The sequence below is a fragment of the Rhinolophus sinicus genome, chromosome 3, assembly GCF_057876585.1.
Source record: "Rhinolophus sinicus isolate RSI-liver-muscle chromosome 3, RSI-T2T, whole genome shotgun sequence".
NCBI classification, from domain to species: domain Eukaryota; kingdom Metazoa; phylum Chordata; class Mammalia; order Chiroptera; family Rhinolophidae; genus Rhinolophus; species Rhinolophus sinicus.
This window is the reverse complement of record NC_142503.1, coordinates 163,347,571-163,366,898: the sequence shown is the minus strand read 5'-3', so window position 1 is coordinate 163,366,898 and position 19,328 is coordinate 163,347,571. Positions and strand designations below refer to the sequence as shown.

At 37.5% G+C, this 19,328-nt stretch overlaps 1 protein-coding gene across 2 annotated transcripts; it reads left to right on the top strand.

The window, feature by feature from the left end:
* Nucleotides 1–1,104: 1,104 nt before the first annotated feature.
* CNIH1 (cornichon family member 1) lies at nt 1,105–19,036 on the top strand. Of its 2 annotated transcripts, XM_074327463.2 has the most exons (6): nt 1,105–1,329; nt 5,664–5,732; nt 5,981–6,028; nt 10,866–10,978; nt 12,058–12,201; nt 14,703–15,607. In XM_074327463.2, exons 1-6 carry the CDS (start codon nt 1,249–1,251, stop codon nt 14,728–14,730), a joined length of 483 nt encoding a protein of 160 aa, XP_074183564.1. In that variant the 5' UTR covers nt 1,105–1,248; the 3' UTR covers nt 14,731–15,607. The 2 variants fall into 2 exon arrangements, with proteins under 2 accessions (XP_074183564.1, XP_019581288.1); XM_019725729.3 differs by lacking the exon at nt 5,981–6,028 and having other exon boundaries at nt 1,112–1,329; nt 14,703–19,036.
* Nucleotides 19,037–19,328: the final 292 nt, after the last annotated feature.

The following is a 19,328-nucleotide window of genomic DNA, read 5'->3' as shown; positions in this document are numbered from 1 at the left end:
AGTAAAATTTAAAGTTCAATTCACCAGTCATGCTTGCTACATTGTAAGTGCTCAATAGCCACATGTGCTCGTGGCTACTGTCTTGGACAGTGCAGAAAAAGCAAAGTTCCACCAGTACAGAAAGTCTGTTGCCCAGTGCTGGACAGATTGTGCTTCTAAACCATTTGCTATATAATTTGCTAGTTTGAGCGATCTTTAATGCAAATCTAAACATGTCCCTCTCTTGCTTAAAAGCCTTCAATGATTTCCACTTGCATAAGCAATGATTAGTTAGCGGGAGGTAAATCACTTTCGTGTGTCACAACCAGCATTAAAAACAAAACAGCAAAAAATAACACAAAGGAAAGCACTCATGGATCCTTAGTATTGTTTTGTGAAATTTTTGTTTCAGCTATATCTATATTTCTTTGTCTCTATATCCAGATGTCCATCTCTCTATAACTCAATGTCTATATGATATTCAGCTGGGTTGCAATGAAAAAGTCTAATTGTGTGTGGTAAGCAAAAGAGTTTGAAAAACTTGGGCTTATGGAATTTCATGAAGTCTGAGCTCCTTAACCAGGCATATAAGACCCTTTGTGATGTGAACTCTGGCTAACCCCTTTTTAACTTTCAGCACTGTCTCGCTCTATGTTCCACTAATTTAGAACTGCTGGTAAATTCACCTAAGATGAGCTTTTTTCTTTCTTTCACCTCTGTGCCTTTGCTTGCATGGACAACTTCTCCTCATCCTGTAAGCCTCAGCTTAGGAAACGTCTGCTCCAGGAATCCTGACTTGAACGCTCAAGTGCGGGCTGCGTGCCCTTCTCTGACCTTTCATAACATGCCGCATACTTCCCTGTTAATGGAAGATTAACAGGGTTATAATGTAAAATTATTTATTTAGGTGTTCGTTTATGCAAGTAGTATCTTACTTATCTTTGTATCTCAAAGGAGAAGAACAGCACCTGAGACATGCTAGGAACTCATTCAGTAAGTATTTGTTCAAAGACTTAACAAGGGAAGGAAAGAAAAAAATTAGCGGTGCGGATAATGTAAGTGCGGGGCAGACTCTAGCCATCAGAGGGCGCCGGCGCACCTGGGCCAGTGCGCAGGCGCGCTGGGAGGGCGGGCGCCGCAGCGGCGGCGGCGGCAGTGGCGGCGCTGGTCTTGGTTGTGGCCAGGGGAAGTGAATGGTTTTACCCAGAGGGCCCTGCGCCGCTTTTCTCCGCTGGCACCGGCGCTGCTCCCTGCTCCTCCTCCCCAGCCATGGCGTTCACGTTCGCGGCCTTCTGCTACATGCTGGCGCTGCTGCTCACCGCCGCCCTCATCTTCTTCGCCATCTGGCACGTAAGTAGCTAGCGCCGGGGGAGGGAGGGGGAGGCGGTGGCGCAGCCTCTTCTCGCCCCGGGCCGCGGTCGATGTGGCGACGGCTCCCGGAGGTCCCCGCGCCCGGGGATGGGGCGGGGGCGGCGCAGGCCGCGCGGCGAAGGGTCTGCGCCCTCAGCCACCCGGGGGCTGCAAGTCCTGGAGGAGCCGAGGCGTGCGGTGGCGGGGTGGATCCGCCCACCGTGTCCCGACACAGGCCTCGCGCGCCGCTGCTCCTCCCGTGCTGGGTGGGGTGGCGGAGGTCCTGACCGGCCCTGCGGGACAGCGCCTTGCTGGCGCGGACCCTGGGCTGGCCCACGCCCCGCATCCCCTCGTCCCTGTATCCCCACACCCCCGAGGAGGATGTCAAGGGCGCCGAGATGCTTTCTACGTCGTACTTAACGGAAATGAAGTTTTCCGAATTATTATTTAATAAGATTGCCTTTCTTTTCGGGTTTCCGCAGGGGTATAATCCAAAAGAGAGTTAAAACCTACTTGATAGATGAATTTCCAACTCTGTTTTCCAGCACTTGTTGGGTGCTCCTCAAATAAAATCACTTTTTTCGGGTTCTTGTTTCCCTGTGAACTTTGATGCAGATTAGATTGATTACTTTGTTTATCGCATCTCCGAACTTGCCTCCTAAATCATACTTTGACCGCCAGAGTTTCTCAAGAGACAGTCTTCCTAGCCACCTCTGTATTCAGGGTAGTTTGATTTAGTAAAGGTAGTTTTAATTTGATTTTTAAAATGCTCAGAAACCTTAAGCTTTTCTAGGGCATTTCTTTTTTCCCTTTACTAACATCGTGCTGCTGGATAGAAACACATCCTTACTGGTCCGCGTAAGGAACAAGTAAATTCCCTGTGAGTGTTCTACAAGAGATTTTTCAGTCCTGTTTCTGTAGCACAAAATTAGTAGCAGCCTTCTGGAAATCAGCATTCATTAAAAATTTGTCTTATATTTACTTCTGCCCCCGCCCCTTCCATAGTCTAGTGTCTTCTGAATTATTGGTCGTAATTTGAATGATTGGGTGTGTTCACTCTCATGTAAATTTTAAGTCAGGTTTTATGCCCATAACAAGGATTTGTTATGGAGCATAGAGGGACAGAGTCATTGAAATGGCAGCAATGTCTTATGCAAAAAGAAATCTCCAAAGTAGAGTGCTATCACTAATCATTCCCTTTTGCTAAAGAATGTGATTATGGTTGTAATTGTTTTAGAACACAACAACTGGTTGTGTAGAGGGGAATGCTCATGTAGGCTGTTAAGTAACTGCTCCGTCAAAATGCTGGTCAGTAGGAACTGATAACTTGAAGAGGGTTGTGTGGTCTTTGGTGGAAGAACAATAAATAAAGACAATTTGGGGTGCAGACTAGCTCTGTTTTAGTAAGCCTCTGATGAAACTGAAACGTGCGGTTCCCTTCCATCTGTAGATGTGGATTTAAGTCACTTCCTGCTTGATGGGTGCTCTTTGTTTTGTGTGATGGTGAGGCTTCATAGAAGAGAGCTGTGGATAGCCGTTTTTCATTTTGAACCAGATTGTGTTTGGCTGACGGAAAACCTGAACTGCACTTTTAAAAAATGGGTAATTTAGTTTCAGCTTTGAAAGGAATCTGTGTCCAGTGAAGTAGATAATTTTAAGTCCTATTTAGAGAATTTAAAAAAAGTTTGTATGCCACAGATTAGTGGAGAGCTTTGATCCTTAGGTTTTTTTTTTTTTTTTGGTTTTTTTTTAAGTAGTTCAGAGGTTTATATATCCTTTGGGAACAAATGGAAAATTCTAAGTAAATAAATAGTTTTAATTTTTCTGTCAACTACATAACCTTCAGTTTATTTTCTTAGGTAGTTTAAATACTTGTCAGAAGACTCGATGGAAATTTCAAGTATAAATTTAAAAAATTCTGTTTACATTAATCATTGTATGGATGATGTTTTTTATGCTGATGGTTCCATCGGTCAGTGTAGTCCTAATTCATGTGATTGATGCTCTGTGGAGAATAGAGTGGGGAGCATAGATTTATTTGAATGCTAAAAATGCAGAAGTCGTTCCCTAAAGACGTGCATCAAATTTAAAGGTATCTTGAATTGTGTAGGGTGGTATCTTTAGGGATTTATCTGTTTTATTGTTTTTGCACTTCTGTGGAAAATTTTGTGAACATTTATCCAGATGCATAGTCGCAAAAGATTTGAGAACCACTTGTTTGAGAATTTTTTCAGAAGAGTTTGAAAACTAGATCATAGTACTCAAACCATTAAGCAACACATTCATGAAAAGATACCCTGAAATCACCTGAAGAAAATGTCAAGTCAAAGAAAGGTTAGTTTTAAAACAAGTTCTATGCTCTGCTATTAAATTGGATCTTGTTATAGGCAAGTAATTGTATTTTCGATCACGGTCCTTGTCTTGAACTTTATTACTAAAATGCATTGGGGATATACCACAACTAATATCATTTAATTGAATAATAATGTCCATAAGTAATCAGAAATTAGTATCTTATAATTGTATGTTAATATATATAATTTTTTAACATTTCTCTGTGTTAGGGATTATTTATAAAGGTAAATGCCTTTTGAGTGAGTTCTGTACTTTTTTTAAGCATAGGGCTAATTTTTTCTCTTTTTTCTCCATTCAGTAAATATTGATTGAACACTTATGTATGGGCCAGGCAGTATTTTAGGCCCTGGGACATAGCAGTGAACACAGCAAAAATCTTTGCTTTCCTGGAGTTTACATTTTAATGTTTGTTTTCTTTCTATTCCTATTTTAGAATTTTTATTTGGTCAGGTTGGTAAATTTTATAAAATTCTATACATTAAAAAAACACCACATTTTTTAGTGAAGCCAAGAATTTTAACAGGGAAATAAACTAGCATTTTAAAAGCTAGAAATATGTGACTGCATGGATTACTACTAATATTGAGTAACACTGTCACACATATAAAAATACTACTTGTAACCCACCAGAGGAAGGGCAGATTAAGTTCTCTGTCCCCTGTGTGATCAGTGGCAGCAACTAAAATAGTTCCCCCATAAACTTGGTGCCTTTAGCTTCTTGACACCTGACTTAACACCACAAAGTGGTGCGTTGCCCCTCTTTTGATTTTTTAGTACATTTTGACTTTGAAGTTCTGTGTTTAGTGACCCTAAATGTTAAAGTCACATTTCTTCAGAGTGGACGAAAGCATGTTTGCCATGTATTTTAACCGGAGGCGATTTTTCTCCCCTTACCACATTTATAACTGTTTGACTCATCACACTGTGGGAAGCTGGCCTTACCTGGGCTTACCCTTGTTCAGTCTTTAGTTTGATGATCAGATGAAATGATCCACATGTGGTAGGAATACGTGTGTGCATAGCTGTAAAAGGAGGTCAGATGGATCACTTTCATAGTGGCCTTGAACAGGGCTCTGCTCTTGCCTATGTGGTACCATTAGGTGAATTGGAACAAGATGCTTCTTGGGGCAGAAGAATCCTCCCTCCTGAACTGACAAAGTCCCTGGGTACAGAGCCTGATGCATAACACATGCCAGGGTGGTTGGCAGCAGGAGCAGGAACTGGCTAGGAGCCTCCACCAGGCCTTGTGTCCTGTGCAGAAGCTGCCCTACTGTATGCAGCTATCCTGGCCGTGACGTTGAATAAGCCCTAGTGTTTATTCTGAGACCATTTCTTGCATTGCCAGATTGAAGCAGGCACAAATGGGAACAAATTGAAGCGTACGAGTCCATCTCTAGTGCCTCACTGAACACTGACAAGAGAGCAGCATGCACAGATGATTAAAAATACTTCGCCCTGAGGGGCACAGTCTCGTGGGGGCACAAACCTGTACGTAAATGCTCTACTCCACTGTGAGAAATCCATATTGGCAGCATTATAAAGCCCTGTGCCATGTGGGGATTAGGTAGACAGTCACTTATTTCTGCCCAACGATCAGGGAAACCTACAGATAGGAGTTGACATATGAAGAGGGTTGTTTTAGGATAAAGGGGAGTTTTGATAAATCGTCGTGGGTGGGGGAGGGGTAATTTCAAGTTGAGAAAATAACTTAAAAGAAGCATTGAAAGAATTGAAAATTGAAGATCTTTATCACAGTGGTATCAGATCATTTTAGTGATAATATAAAAGTGTTTTCAGTTCTTTAAATCTGTTTCTAGTTATTAGCACATACTGAGCTTACTATAAATTGGTACATGTAATGTTGGTACACTTTTGCTTTTGTTTTATTAACTTTATTCAATTATTATTTGATGATGTGGAAGGTTTGTTGCTGCTTTTTGTTAAAGTGAGAGGTCCTAACTATTTTAATTTTATTTTAGATTATAGCATTTGATGAACTGAAGACTGATTACAAGAATCCTATAGACCAGTGTAATACCCTGAATCCTGTAAGTTATAATAACAGATTTTTCTTTAGGTTTTTAAACCGTTCTGCCTTTAACTTGATATAATTTGAAAATGGCCAATATTCTCAGTAGCATGATATATTTGTACTTTTTGAAGAAAGCAGAATTAAAAAAAATAGATTCTTTTTCCTGTCCTGCTTGACTATTCTGACTATTATTAATCTGCTGGTGATCTTGTCAGCTGTCATACTAACATTCTTTCAATCTGCTTTTTACATTGTCGGCCAAAGACAGTTGAAAAGGTCAAAAAGATTAAAAGAGTCAAAATTGCATTAAAGGTGTGTACTGCTTTTAGTTTAATGTTTTAATGCTATATTCATTTCATGGGGAGGGTTAGGGCATTTGTATTTGTAAAATGTTTTGTTCAGTGTGTTCGTTCATATGCCTGTTGAGGTTTATGATTTCATGAAATCTCATATTTTATGCAAATGTTTGCTTGCTGGCTCAGTCAAGTAGGGAAAGCTGTTAAATGCTTATGCATTTTTTTAAAAAGGTTAAATTATTTGTTGTAGTGTTTGATAATTGGTTAACATAGAATGACCTTAATAGATAAGAATTATTCTCCTGTTGTGACTTATTGTGAGGTAGTCAGCAAATGGAGTCTTCAGTACTCTATCTAGATTATCTTTTATTATATCTATTCTGGAATTCGTTCATTCATTCTTTCAGCTGATGTTTCTTCAGAGCCTTTTTGTTGGAGCCTGTTCTTTCTTAGGCTCTGGAATCCTGTCCTAATGCTGACCGCTGGACTCTTGCTGCCAGAATTTTGCAGATAACAATTTGTATACAAATATCTACGTAGTTATTTCTAATATATATCCACTCTAAATTTCTAAAACAGACCAGTCTTACACTAAGTTCTGAGGTCTGATGGATTTAATTATAATGTGGCTCCATTGTGCTTAGGAGATTATATATACCGGGGGTGCCAAACAAAAAAATGTACACAAGTGGACACTTTGGTCAGTGTTGCTCAAGCAGTAGTTCGCCGTAATCAGAAGTGTCTGGACGCTGATGGTAACCACTTTGAGCACCTCTTGTAATTGCAGAAGTCAGATGTGACTTGTATTCATCTTTTGTTATCAGTATATATTGAATATTACAATTTTAATAGTTTTTTCCTTTCTTAAAATGTGTACACATTTTTTTGGCACCTACTGTATTTGTGACTTCATTTCAGAAGATTCTCCTTTAGCTTGTAGGTTTGATTTTTACCTAATTGATCAGAAACTGAAAGATTGTAAGAAAGCAGTGGGTATGTCTTTAAGAAATAGAGTACAATAATTCATCTTTAAAAATAATGAAGACAAGAACTTGGGTAGACTTCAGTTGTGTAAAGCCATAATGCACTAGTATGCTAGAGGGATTTTATTTCGAAAAGGGTCTATAAAGTTAACATGTTGCTTTATCATTGTTTCCTAGATAAATATAAAATGATGGAATAGATTTCTAGTGTGTCTTTAAAGAACTGTCACAGACTTGATACAGGTACGAGATGTGATCAACAAATATGATGAATGTTTAAATTAAAAAAAAATTATTACAGTAAATGATACGTTGCCATTAATACCCCTCAAAATACTCTCCCTTGCTTTTAACACACTTTTCCTATCATTCTTGCCACATTCTGAAGCAGTTCTGGAAGTCCTCTTTCGTGAGTATCTAGTTGCGCTGTCGTGGCTGCCTCGATGTCCTGAATTGAATCAAAACATTTACCTTTTGTGGTTATTTTGACTTTGAGGAAGAGCCAGAAATCACACGGTGCCAGATCTGGTGAACAAGGTGAATGAGGAAACACTAATGTTTTTGACAGAAATTGCTGTACCACAAGTGATGTGTGACACGGAGCCTTTCTGTGTGATCACAAAATACGATGAATGCTGCTGCTGAGTGCCATCCAATGGAAAGGCAGGGATCTTCAATACAGGAAGTGGCACATCGAACCTTAGTAACAGTGTGTGTGACAAGTTTCAACTTGTTCAGTGCAGTCAGCCGGGTGTGAACTACGGTTGAGAGAAAGTGTGTTCTGAAGTGTGCCATAAATCATCCTCCATCATGACAACGCTCCGTGTCACACATTGTACTGGTACGGCAATTTCTGTCAGATAAAAATATTATGGTGTGTCCTTATCCACCTTATTCACCAGCTCTGGCACCATGGGACTTCTGGTTCTTCGCCAAAGTCAAAATGATTCAGGACATCGAAGCAGCCATGACAGCGCAACTAAAGACACTCACGAAAGAGGACTTCCAGAACTGCTTCAGAAAGTGGCAAGAACGATAGGATAAGTGTGTTCGAAGTGAGGGGGAGTATTTTGAGGGGGATTAATGGCAATGTGTCGTTTACTGTAATAAACTTTTTATTTAAATATTCACCGTATGATCACACTTTGTACATTTAAAAGTATTAACTTACTCGCTCTATGCTCTTATGAAACAAAATGAGATGAATCTGCCTTCTCATTGGAAAGTAATAATGTTCATTGGAAAACATGTTACCCTACTTGTGAAAGTAATTGTTACCAAGAAGTTTAGAAATTGAAATGTCTCCTTTTGGCATCTGTTTAATAATAGTATTCTATCTTCTTTGGCTTTTCATTATTACAAAAAGCCTAAATGATGATGAGGATAACAATAGCTGAAATCAGATGAGGGCTTTCCTGGGTCCTAGGCTTGGTGCAAAGCATCTATATATGGTTTTTTTCATTCCATTCTCATGACAATCCTGAGGTAGGTATATTGTTATTTTCATGAAAAGGAGAGTAGTACACTGAGGTTTAGCGATATTAAAGCACTTAGCCCAAGGTCACACAACTAAAGTAGAGCCAGAATTTGAACCCGGATAGCCTGATGTTTTAAGCTCAAGCCCTTGTATTTTCCTAATTTATTATAAATTTAAGAGGGACTGATTTCATTTTAATATATAATGTGTGATTTCTGCCTTTTCTTAATGGAAAGAAATTCTCAACTTAGAAAAGACAAGTGCTTAGGATATCCTGATGCTGCAATAGGTTGGAAGGAAGTTTTTATACAAGTACAAGTTGTGTTTTGGATGGGGTGCCGATAATTGGCTTAATAGCAGTGCATCTGACAGTTTTCCCTATTAAAAATTTGTTTTGACAATTCTGCCAAAGTATGGGGGAAGACAAATATAATTATTTTTAAAAACGCGAACCTTAACTACAGAATATTATGATTTGCATGTTTAAGTACTATCATTTCAGCCATATTCACATAAGGTATTTTTTTTTTTTTTTGGATGCTAGTTTTTGTGTAAATATTGGTTCCTAAATGGGATAATTTTTGTGATGGGAAAATTTCATCATTGAAGAATGATTGGATAGTCCTGTTTTTTGTGAGGGTTGCATAATAAAAGTTTCTGGACTTTTTTTTGAGGAGAAGGGGCAGTGTGGTATTTGTTTCATATTTTAGAACGGGTGGAGTTAACAGGTTATCTTTATTTTCACTCTTATCAAGGTATATTGTTTAAGAGCAGTAGGGATCATGCTTTGAAAATCATTCTCTCCCTATACCTCAGCCTGTAAGTGTAGGATGAAAACTTAGATGATAATTTGTATTGTTAGATATCAGTTGGCTTTTAGAGGGCTGAAATAGGCTTATTATAAAGAAAAATCCCATAATTTAAACTACGATTGTAAACAGCCGCTCTAGTGAAGTCCTAATAAAATCTCTATTTTTCTTTGTTTGTCCTGGTTGTAGTCATTGAGTTTCAAAGATTCCCTATGGACATTTTGTTATTTAGTGTAGATGTTTTAACTGTGATGTTAGATAAACGCTGGCTGAAAGGTTCATGTTATTTACAAGTTTTTATACATATGTAGAGCTCATCTTTTGTTATTATAGTGCTCAAGTTTGTAGAAAATACCTGGTTAGTGGTGTAGATTAGTTGGTTATACTGGGATTTTATTTAAAGTAATATTCATTAAAAACTTCCCTCTACACCTTTATATTGGAAAAAAGTAATTTAGGAGTATTAGAAAATGGGCTTGAATATGGAGTATAACTATTATTTTTACAGCTATAGTTTCTCCTCAGGAAAGGTGTGATAATATTGAAGAGTCATAAAATTTTAATTTGGCATGATGCGGACATTTGAGAAGCTGCCTTTGTAGCTGTGACTTGTAGGAAATCCTTTGGCTGAAACTTGTAATGAAAGGTGTTGATATTTTTATTTTAACCAAGTCATTAGGCTGAAATCTTTAGGATGGGAAAGATAATTTAAAATAAAACTCCTGGTCGTTTTATAAAAGGCATTTTGCTTGATTAATTTTTCCTCCCTTAATACTACCTACTATCAAAAGATTTTGTTTTTGAGTTCTGAGCTTCTACTGGGCTGCTCTGTCTGTAACATTTCACTGGAAAGCAGGCTTAAAGAAACAGGAAGGCTATGTAAGTAATGGAAGCTCGGCAACTGGGGACGATTCCAATTTCATGGATCAGAACTTAGTCTTTTCCCTCCTACATTGCAGAAAGCACATAGTTTGCATTTGTGCATATTAGTGTTCTTTCCTCCCTGACTGTGCTGAGATTATTGGCTGTTGGCTTTTCATCAGAAAATTACTTTTGTGCTGATGTGATGTGGTTTGCTAAATAATGTATGTGTGGCATTCCTGGTTCTGTTAAAGACTTAAAAATACTAATGTGTAAACTTCTAAAGGGAAGTTTTGTTTTTTGTGGATTTTTTAGTCTCATGTTGCATGTGATCAGATGTCTCATTTTTGTATTTTTATCATTGTTGAATAATGGAAAGAAAAAGTACTCCAACTGATAAGCAAATTAACTATGTTTGAGCAATCTGGGCTGTAACTTTGTATAAAATAACTTGTTACTCTAAGAATTTGAATTTTGTTTTATCTTATTCTTTTTAGTGCAAGCTATATAGCCTCTGGTCAGTTTTCTTGTAATCCTGCTTTTGGTAAAAGTTAAATACGGAAATAAAAAGTCACTAGCATCTTTACTGTGATTCCAAGAAAACAGTGTGTTTTTTTTGTTTTGTTTTGTTTTAATGGAAATTTGGTTGCCACCTGCTTTCCAAATTAGCAATTGACTTAAATGCCCAGGCATTTTGATAACTGGTTTGTATTTTTCTTCCAGCTTGTACTTCCAGAGTACCTCATCCATGCTTTCTTCTGTGTCATGTTTCTTTGTGCAGCAGAGTGGCTTACACTGGCTCTCAATATGCCCCTCTTGGCGTATCATATTTGGAGGTAATATTTAGATACATTTCTAATACTTTTCCTAATTAAATTTTAATTATACTGGTTGATGTGCTTATCTTACATGCTAGTCACCGAAATGACGACTGAAAATTAGTTGGTATTTATTTTAAAAATCAAGTGGATGAACAAATAACGGTTTCAATAATCTCTTATGGAGCTTACATTATTATTCTTTAAAGAGGTTTTTAAAAAAATGAGATATAACTTACATACAATAATGTGTGTATGTCTAAAGTGTACATACAGCTCAGTGAATTTGTACATTTGTATACATCCATCAAACCACCACCAGATAGAGACATACAACCGTTCCAGCCCCCCAGAGGACTACCTTGTGCCCCATCCCACCCAGTTACCCCTGTACGTCCCAAGGAGAACCACTGACCTCTAAAAATTTAGATTAATTTTGCTTGTCTTTGAACTTCAGTATAAATTAGTGTGTAACTTCTTTCTCTATGTTTACCTTATGACTTTAAATGTGGTTATTTGTAAAAGATATTCATATTTCATACCTTTTAAAAGTTCTATCTGATCCATACAGAGTTAGTTTTTTGTTTTAAATAGGCATGTAAAAATCTCATTGCCCTCGATTTTAGGAAATACGTACTGAAGAAGTGTTTAGGAGTAAAGTGGTATCATGTCTGTAGCTGACTCTGAAATGATTTAACAAAATGTATGCATAGTTAGAGATAGAATGAGAGAGAGAAAAATGAAGCAAGTGTGGTAAGTGAACATTTGGAACGTCTGAGTTGAAGTGTTCTTGTACCTTTTCTATAAGTCTAAAATTGTGTTAAAATAAAAAATCTTGTTTCCTTTTTACAGTTATTCCTATTTTTCTTGGATTTTTAAATAAAGTATAGAGTAGATCAGATGTGACTTGTTTAGCTGTCCTGTTCTGCTCATTTAGGGCCTCTAGTTTCAAAAAAGGAAAGAACTCCTTCTGTAACTAAAAGTATGCTTTCCTATGTGGACCACCTCTCATTGTAACAAATATTAGGAAAAATCCTCCTTCCCATCCTGACGGTTTGCTCCCTTTCTGAGTGGCTAATAGACTATGTTTATTACAGGTATATGAGTAGACCAGTGATGAGTGGACCAGGACTCTATGACCCTACAACCATCATGAATGCAGATATTCTAGCATATTGTCAGAAAGAAGGATGGTGCAAATTAGCTTTTTATCTTCTAGCGTTTTTTTACTACCTATACGGGTAAGTTTAAAAAATAAATGAAAATACGATTTCAGTTTGCCACCCAAAAAGTTTGCAGGCATTAGGATCTTAATACCTTAGAATCCACTTGAAGGATAACTCAGTGTCTTGAAGGGTGGTTATAACTGGTAATGACACAGAGCACACCAACAAATTCACACACAGTGAATATGAATACACTGGTACTTATCGAGGCAGCCCACTGGTATGCTGTCAGAGGCAGACAGTTTGATCAGGGATGCTGCTTCCGAAGTTCTCAGACTCATTCAGTGAGTGAAGGACAATCCTCATTCTCCATTGCAAAATGATGGCATTGGCAGGATATGGCTTTGTGAGTTTACACACAAATGTTTGCTTGACTTTAGTCTCAAGATTGTTTCATTTTTTTCTTTATCATTCTTCATAAGCTATGTCGTCTGCCCTTTATCTTCTGGTTTGCTTGATCTAAATGAGATGAATGAAAGAAACAGTTCTATCTCACAGGATGGTGCAACGACCAATTTTTCGCCGTTTCTACTGTGATGGACTCAGGTTGTTCCTCTAGGCCAGGATTTCTCACCTCGGCACTGTTGACATTTTGGGCTGGATAAATGTTGGTTGTGGGGAGCAGCATCTGTGTCCTCTACCCACTACGTGCCAGTAGCCCCCCCCTCCCCCAGTTATAGTAACCAAAAATGTCTCCTGTGGGGCAAAATTGGCCCTGCTTGAGCACCAACTGCTAAGTGTGCTGTATGTGAAATAAATGGCTGCTTATTAAAACTAGAAAAGGACACTTTAAGCTACATAAATAGGCCTTTCTCATCTTTTGTTGATATATATTCAACTAGAGAGGGCTTTCCATCTGATTTTCAAATTATGTAGGAAATTAGCTATAAGAGATGAACTTGTTATAATTAGCTTCCATTCCTTCTGTTACTTGAAAACTTCCTAAGTATTATATGGTAGACTTACATTCATAGTTCACTTTACAGCATATAAATTTCCATTGTAGAAAAGTGTGCATGAAGTGCTAGACTGGAATTTAGGGAAAAGTTATTTTTATGCTTTTTGAGGTTATAATTGTGAAAATGAGTATCCTTTAGCATATGTACAGATGTCATTCATATATGAAACAAAGATACTAAGTTCTGAAAAGTGAAATTACATGTGTCATTCTAAGTTCCTGTTTTCATTTTTAAGTTTTTGTGACAAATGTCTGGAACAGTACTGGCCTATAGTAGGCACTTAAAACGTATTTTTTGAAAGAAAGAAATTAATGATTTGATAATGTATAAAATTAGAGATGTATAGTTGTGGGAAAATGCTCATCAGGAGACGGTAGCAGTGAGACATCCATTTCTTTTTTTTCTTTTTTTTTTTTAAATTTATTTTTATTTTATTTTATTTTTTTTCCCAAGTCAAGTTGTTATCCTTTCCATCTTAGTTGTGGAGAGTACCATTCAACTTCAAGTTGTTGTCCTTTCAGTCTGTTGTCCTTTCAGTCTTAGTTGTGGAGGGCGCAGCTCAGCTCCAGGTCCAGTTGCTATTGCTATTTGCAGGGGGCACAGCCCACCATCCCTTGCAGGAGTCAACTGGCAACCTTGTGGTTGAGAGCCCGCTTTCCAACCAACTAAGCCATCCGGAAGGCAGCTCAGCTTAAGGTGTCGTGTTCAATCTTAGTTGCAGGGGGCGCTGCCCATCATCCCTTGCGGGAGTCGAGGAATCGAATGGCAACCTTGTGGTTGAGAGCCCTCTAGCCCATATGGGAATCGAACCGGCAGCCTTCGGAGTTAGGAGCATAGAACTCTAACCGCCTGAGCCACCTGGCCGGCCCCTCATTTCTGTTTTAAAGTGTCTACTGATTTTGCGCACTTCCTTGCTTTGTATTCCATTTAGACATACATGTTTTTGAAGCACACCTTTCCCACATCACTCTATAGAATTGTCTGGCAGCCCTTAAGCCTAAATTAAATGTTTATTGCTTTTTATTTTGCTGGTTTGTCCCCTTTTCTAACCTGCTGCTGTTGCCTAGAGCCTTTCTCTAGAGCCTTAATTGACCATTCCTATCTGTACAATGGGGATAATAACACTTACCTCCTAGGACTGCTCGGAAGGTTCAGCGAGGTCATGTATGGAAAAGACTTAACAGAGGGCCTGACGTGAAGTGAGCCCTCGGAGATACCCGCTCCTTTATTAGACTCAACCCCGGAGCAGTGTGCTGTTTTGGCTGTTCCTTTCCCCCTAAGCTCTGATCCCACATTAAGCTTTCAGCTGTGCTGTTCTACTTGCTAAAATTGGAAAGCAAGTAGAGGACAACTATAGCACACGCACTGAGCCAAGTCCTACCTTAGGCAAAAGTCCATAAATGCAAATTAAAACCATATTGTGAACTTGTCTTTTCATTTTCTGTGATGGTGTGATACTACAAGACCATCTGCCATATAAAGCAGACTCAAGTTTTTGGTGCTTTTAGTTTTTATAACTAGGAATATTTGGATTAACAGCCTTTTTCTTCTTTACAGCATGATCTATGTTTTGGTGAGCTCTTAGAACAACACACAGAAGAATTGGTCCAGTTAAGTGCATGCAAAAAGCCACCAAACGAAGGGATTCTATCCAGCAAGATCCTGTTTCCAAGAGTAGCCTATGGAATCTGATCAGTTACTTTAAAAAATGACTCCTTATTTTTTAAATGTTTCCACATTTTTTGCTTGTGGAAAGACTTTTCATATGTTATACTCGGATAAAGAATTTAAATGGAATTATGTATAAATTAATATAAAATGATTACCTCTGGTGTTGACAGGTTTGAACTTGCACTCCTTAAGGAACAGCCATAATCCCTTGAATGATTGCATTAATTATTGACTGACTTTAGTCCATTGGAAGTTTTTGTTTGTAGGAACTTGTAGGGCCATTTGGTTTTACTGAAATGCCATCGAATTATAAATTAGCTGTAGATATCAGGTGCTTCTGATGAACTGAAAATATATATCTGATCTGTGGGAAACTTCATGGGTTTCCTCTTCTATCATGTAGATGATTATATATATGGATACACTAAAAAAAATCAGAGTGGGCTGTTTTTCTTCGACTTGACTATTATCCCTGTATATTGCATGAATGAGAGATTGCCCATATTTCCATCAGAATAATATACTTGCTTTAATTCTTAAGCATAAGTGAACATGATATAAAAACATATGCTGAATTACTTATGAAGAATGCATTTAAAGCTATTTTAAATGTGTTTTAATTTGTAAGACATTACTTATTAAGAAATTATTATATTTACTGTTCTAATTTGGTGGTAAAGGTATTCTTAAGAATTTGCAAGTACTTTAGATTTACAAAACTGAATGAACAAGAACATTGTATAACCATCCTGCTGTTCCTTTAGTGCAATACAATAAAACTCTGAAATTAAGACTTATTTTCAGTGCATTGTTTTAAAGATTACAAATAGCTATTTCATAAACTTGCTTAATCCATAATAAAGACATATTACTGTCACTTTTTTAAAAACTAGAGTATTACATTGTATTTTTTTTTAAATACCATCTCTGGATCTAAAAAGGATTTTTAAATGGCTAAGCACATTACCCTCTGTTGTCACTTGACAGGATTCATTGATGGCACATCATCATTTTTCTTACCAATTTAGAAAGTTATTGTGACACTTCAAATGTTTTAATTTTCTTTTACCTTTTTGAAATAAGTAAAATGACTTAAAAATTTGAGTTTTTGCTACTTCTTGGAAGGCAGGTAAATTATGGCTTGCATGTTTTCATAAGGATTTTTGTGCTTTATTTGTAATGAGGAAGTTAAGGCAACTGAAAATAGTGTACGTGGTTCAGAAGTTTCTTAAAGGAAAACCAATATGTAAGAATTCCACATAATGATCAAGGGAGTAGAGAGCTGTCTTTGTGGCAGTCTTACTCTAAGAACCCCTTGAAATAGATGCTGTTTTACTCTCTAATAGTGAAAGAGGCTTCCTCACGTTTGGGAGAGTAGCTGTTTCTGTTTTGGGATTGGGTACTGGGTTGATGAGTATGTTGAAGAGGATGTAGAACCAGAGGAGAGAGGAGTCAAACCATTTCAGAATGAAAGAAGCGTTAAAGACTTTGTATTTTATAGTCTGGAGAACACCTTGAGGGATCTGACCCGGGGTTAGTAAATGATTAACACATCATTACTAACTTGCTGGGCACTGAAGTTTCATGCTCTTGAGTATGAGCGATCATTCAGTTTCTGATCCACCTAATTCTATCAGCACCCACTCCTCATTTTACTTTCTTGTTCACAAGTACTTTTGATCATGAGAGACCTGCCCAAGCCTTCTGTCCTCCAGATAGGTTCCCTGGGGCTGTTTTGTATTCCTGTCAAAGTATTTTCATGAGCCCTTGCTGTCTTTTAGCAAACACTCCTGTATACGTTTTTAAAAACATCTTTTAAATAATGTATTCTAGGATATTCTCCAGGATTAATGTAAGGTTTACTCATGGCAATTTGTGGAAGCCACCTTTTCATGCTTCAAAAATTAGATATGTAGTCCTTAGCTGATTCCTCAAAGATGATTGACAGTGAGGTTCACCCATCTTGGTGGTAGGTTGTTAGGTCCCAGGCATGCAAGTGATTAGAAGATTGAGTACCTGGATGATCTCTTAATAATCTACCCATCTTTACCTTTTCTAGTGTTTTATGAAATTAAATCCCTAATGAGAAAGCAAAAACAAAATACTCATATTTGACAATATCCCATTAACTCTTTTCCTTGCTCTGAATTTAATTTGTCCCCCCCCACTCATTAATCTGTTTTTGGGTGTTCTTATATTATTCCTGCAGGTCTACCTGAGGCATAGTTAGCCTGGGTTTGAAATCCTTTCTAGCTTACACTAAACTGCTCCTATGCAGCGACAGCTGTTTCATTTAGGTATTCTTTTTTTTCTTCCCTTGTTACAATTACTTTTGATATTACATGCTTTGATTTATCTTTAAGAGCTTTCCGACTCAGAAACCATTAGTGTAATACACTGTGGTTTGTATTTATACTAACAACTCTCTGTCATGGGTACTATAGATTCTCCTGAATTAAAAAATCTTATATAACAAATGTAGTCTATTTAGCAGTTATTCTATTGAGTCAGAACACTATATCATGGCAGTATGTCCCATTACTACTAAGGAGGTGGAGGGATAGCAACTTATTTGAATGCTGATACTGCATTTTATTGACGTTTGATGTTTTCATACTGCTTAATTGATTTCCCCATGTACTACCCCAGGGTAGAAGAGAGTTGAGTCCCAGGCTATAGACAAACTGCTGATTTGTTTGAAATTTGAATTATTTTCCATGGGAAGGTGGAATGATAGGAAATGACCAGACAATCTACTTTTGACATGTATCAGATAGTACTAAAGAATTTGAGTAACCCCATGGGTTATACCATGAACTGCCAGACCTACCAATTAAGTTCTGGCAGTTAATAGTCTACCCAGTTAATGGTCTTTCACAAAGCAACAAAGTACATGGCAGCTTGCAGTATGTGTTTCTTTTAAAGCCTGTTCAGTAGTTTTCAGCTTGAGGACCACTCATGCTAATAGCTCCCATAAGAGTTGTTCTTTGCTCCCCAAATCAACATATTTTGAAAATATGTCAGATACTTACATAGAAAAGAAGTAGAGATGTAATGTAGATATACTTGGAAACTAGCAAAGTATTTTCCTTGGTACAACAGTTCTCTTTTCCTCCAGTTATATGATTAGTGTTCATGGAATGTTATTGCCATGGTGCAAATAATGTATCTCTTATACACTGCAGGGGGTGGGCTTTTATCTTAGTTGTGGCTACATCATAGCTTTGTGATAATACTGAGCCCATTCAAGTAATCTGTATTTAAAAATATACATCTAGTTTACCGACTTACATAATTTAACACCCACAAATGTACATCTCTCATTAATGAGTTGTACAGTATAATTGTAAATCAGAAATTTTGACAGCAAAAATATTTTAAAGCAACATTCTTTTCAAAGGGGAAACAAAAAAGTTGACACCATGTCTAGCAATGTTCATAAAAGTATTCATATTCATCATTTTGGGAAACTAATAATGTTAATCTCAAATAATTTAAGTTGTTTTGCTTAAACCAATTATTGATCTGCAGTCAGACCAGCAGCTAATGAGTTTCTGGTACCAGTATTATAGCTTAGAAGATGGTTCTCAACTAATGGGTCTCTGGTACTAATGACATAGCTCAGAAGATGGTTCTCAACTAATACTCCAGGGTGACACCAAGAGAAAAAAACTTCTGTTTCTGAATATGTTGAATAGCTTTCTTAGGACAATTTTACTTAAAATTGAGCATTCTAAAGCTAAATGTCTAAAAGAAGTCAACAGCTCTGCTGCTTGTTCTGCTTGGTTTTGGAAAGTAGTATTAACCATATGAGGTGACTGATTGTGGGATTGGAATGAAGGTTTTATCATACATTAATTTATTAATGTACATTGTGGAAGTGAAGATGTACTGAACATCTTGACATGGAAAAGAATGAGTAAGTGAATTTTATTGTACAATGCTTTTTCTAAATATTTACGTTTCTTTGGTCACCATGTAAATGTATTCTGGAGAAGAAAAATGTCATAAATAATAGATGGGAGAGATTGGGCAGACCCTAAAACTGCTAAGGAAAACAGAATGGAGTTAGCCATCTGTGTTCATGGTTTGTTCAAATAGAAGTTAACCTTAATGGTGCTGTACCACTGTCCAAAGAAAATGCCCTGAAGTAGTCCTACCTTAGAGTTTGCTTGATTTATTTTGCTTTTGTATATTTAATAAAAAATGTCTCAAATGTTTCCTTGTGTAGTTGATGGATAGTGGTTGCATCTGTGTGTTAATTCAGTTTCAGCAGCCAACATGCTCGAGGAAGACCCGGGCTCTTAGGTTTTCTCTCTGCCTCCCCTCCCCACTGTTTTGAGGCACTTTCCCATAGGTTAGGCAGAGAAGACACTTCTGAAGAATGTGGGAATTACATATTATTCAACTTAATTGGATCATTATATTTGAGCAGTGCCATCCCATGTTTCTCCGTTATGGAATAATTGGGTGTTTGTCCTTATACTTGGTATTAAAGTAGTTTAGTTAAGC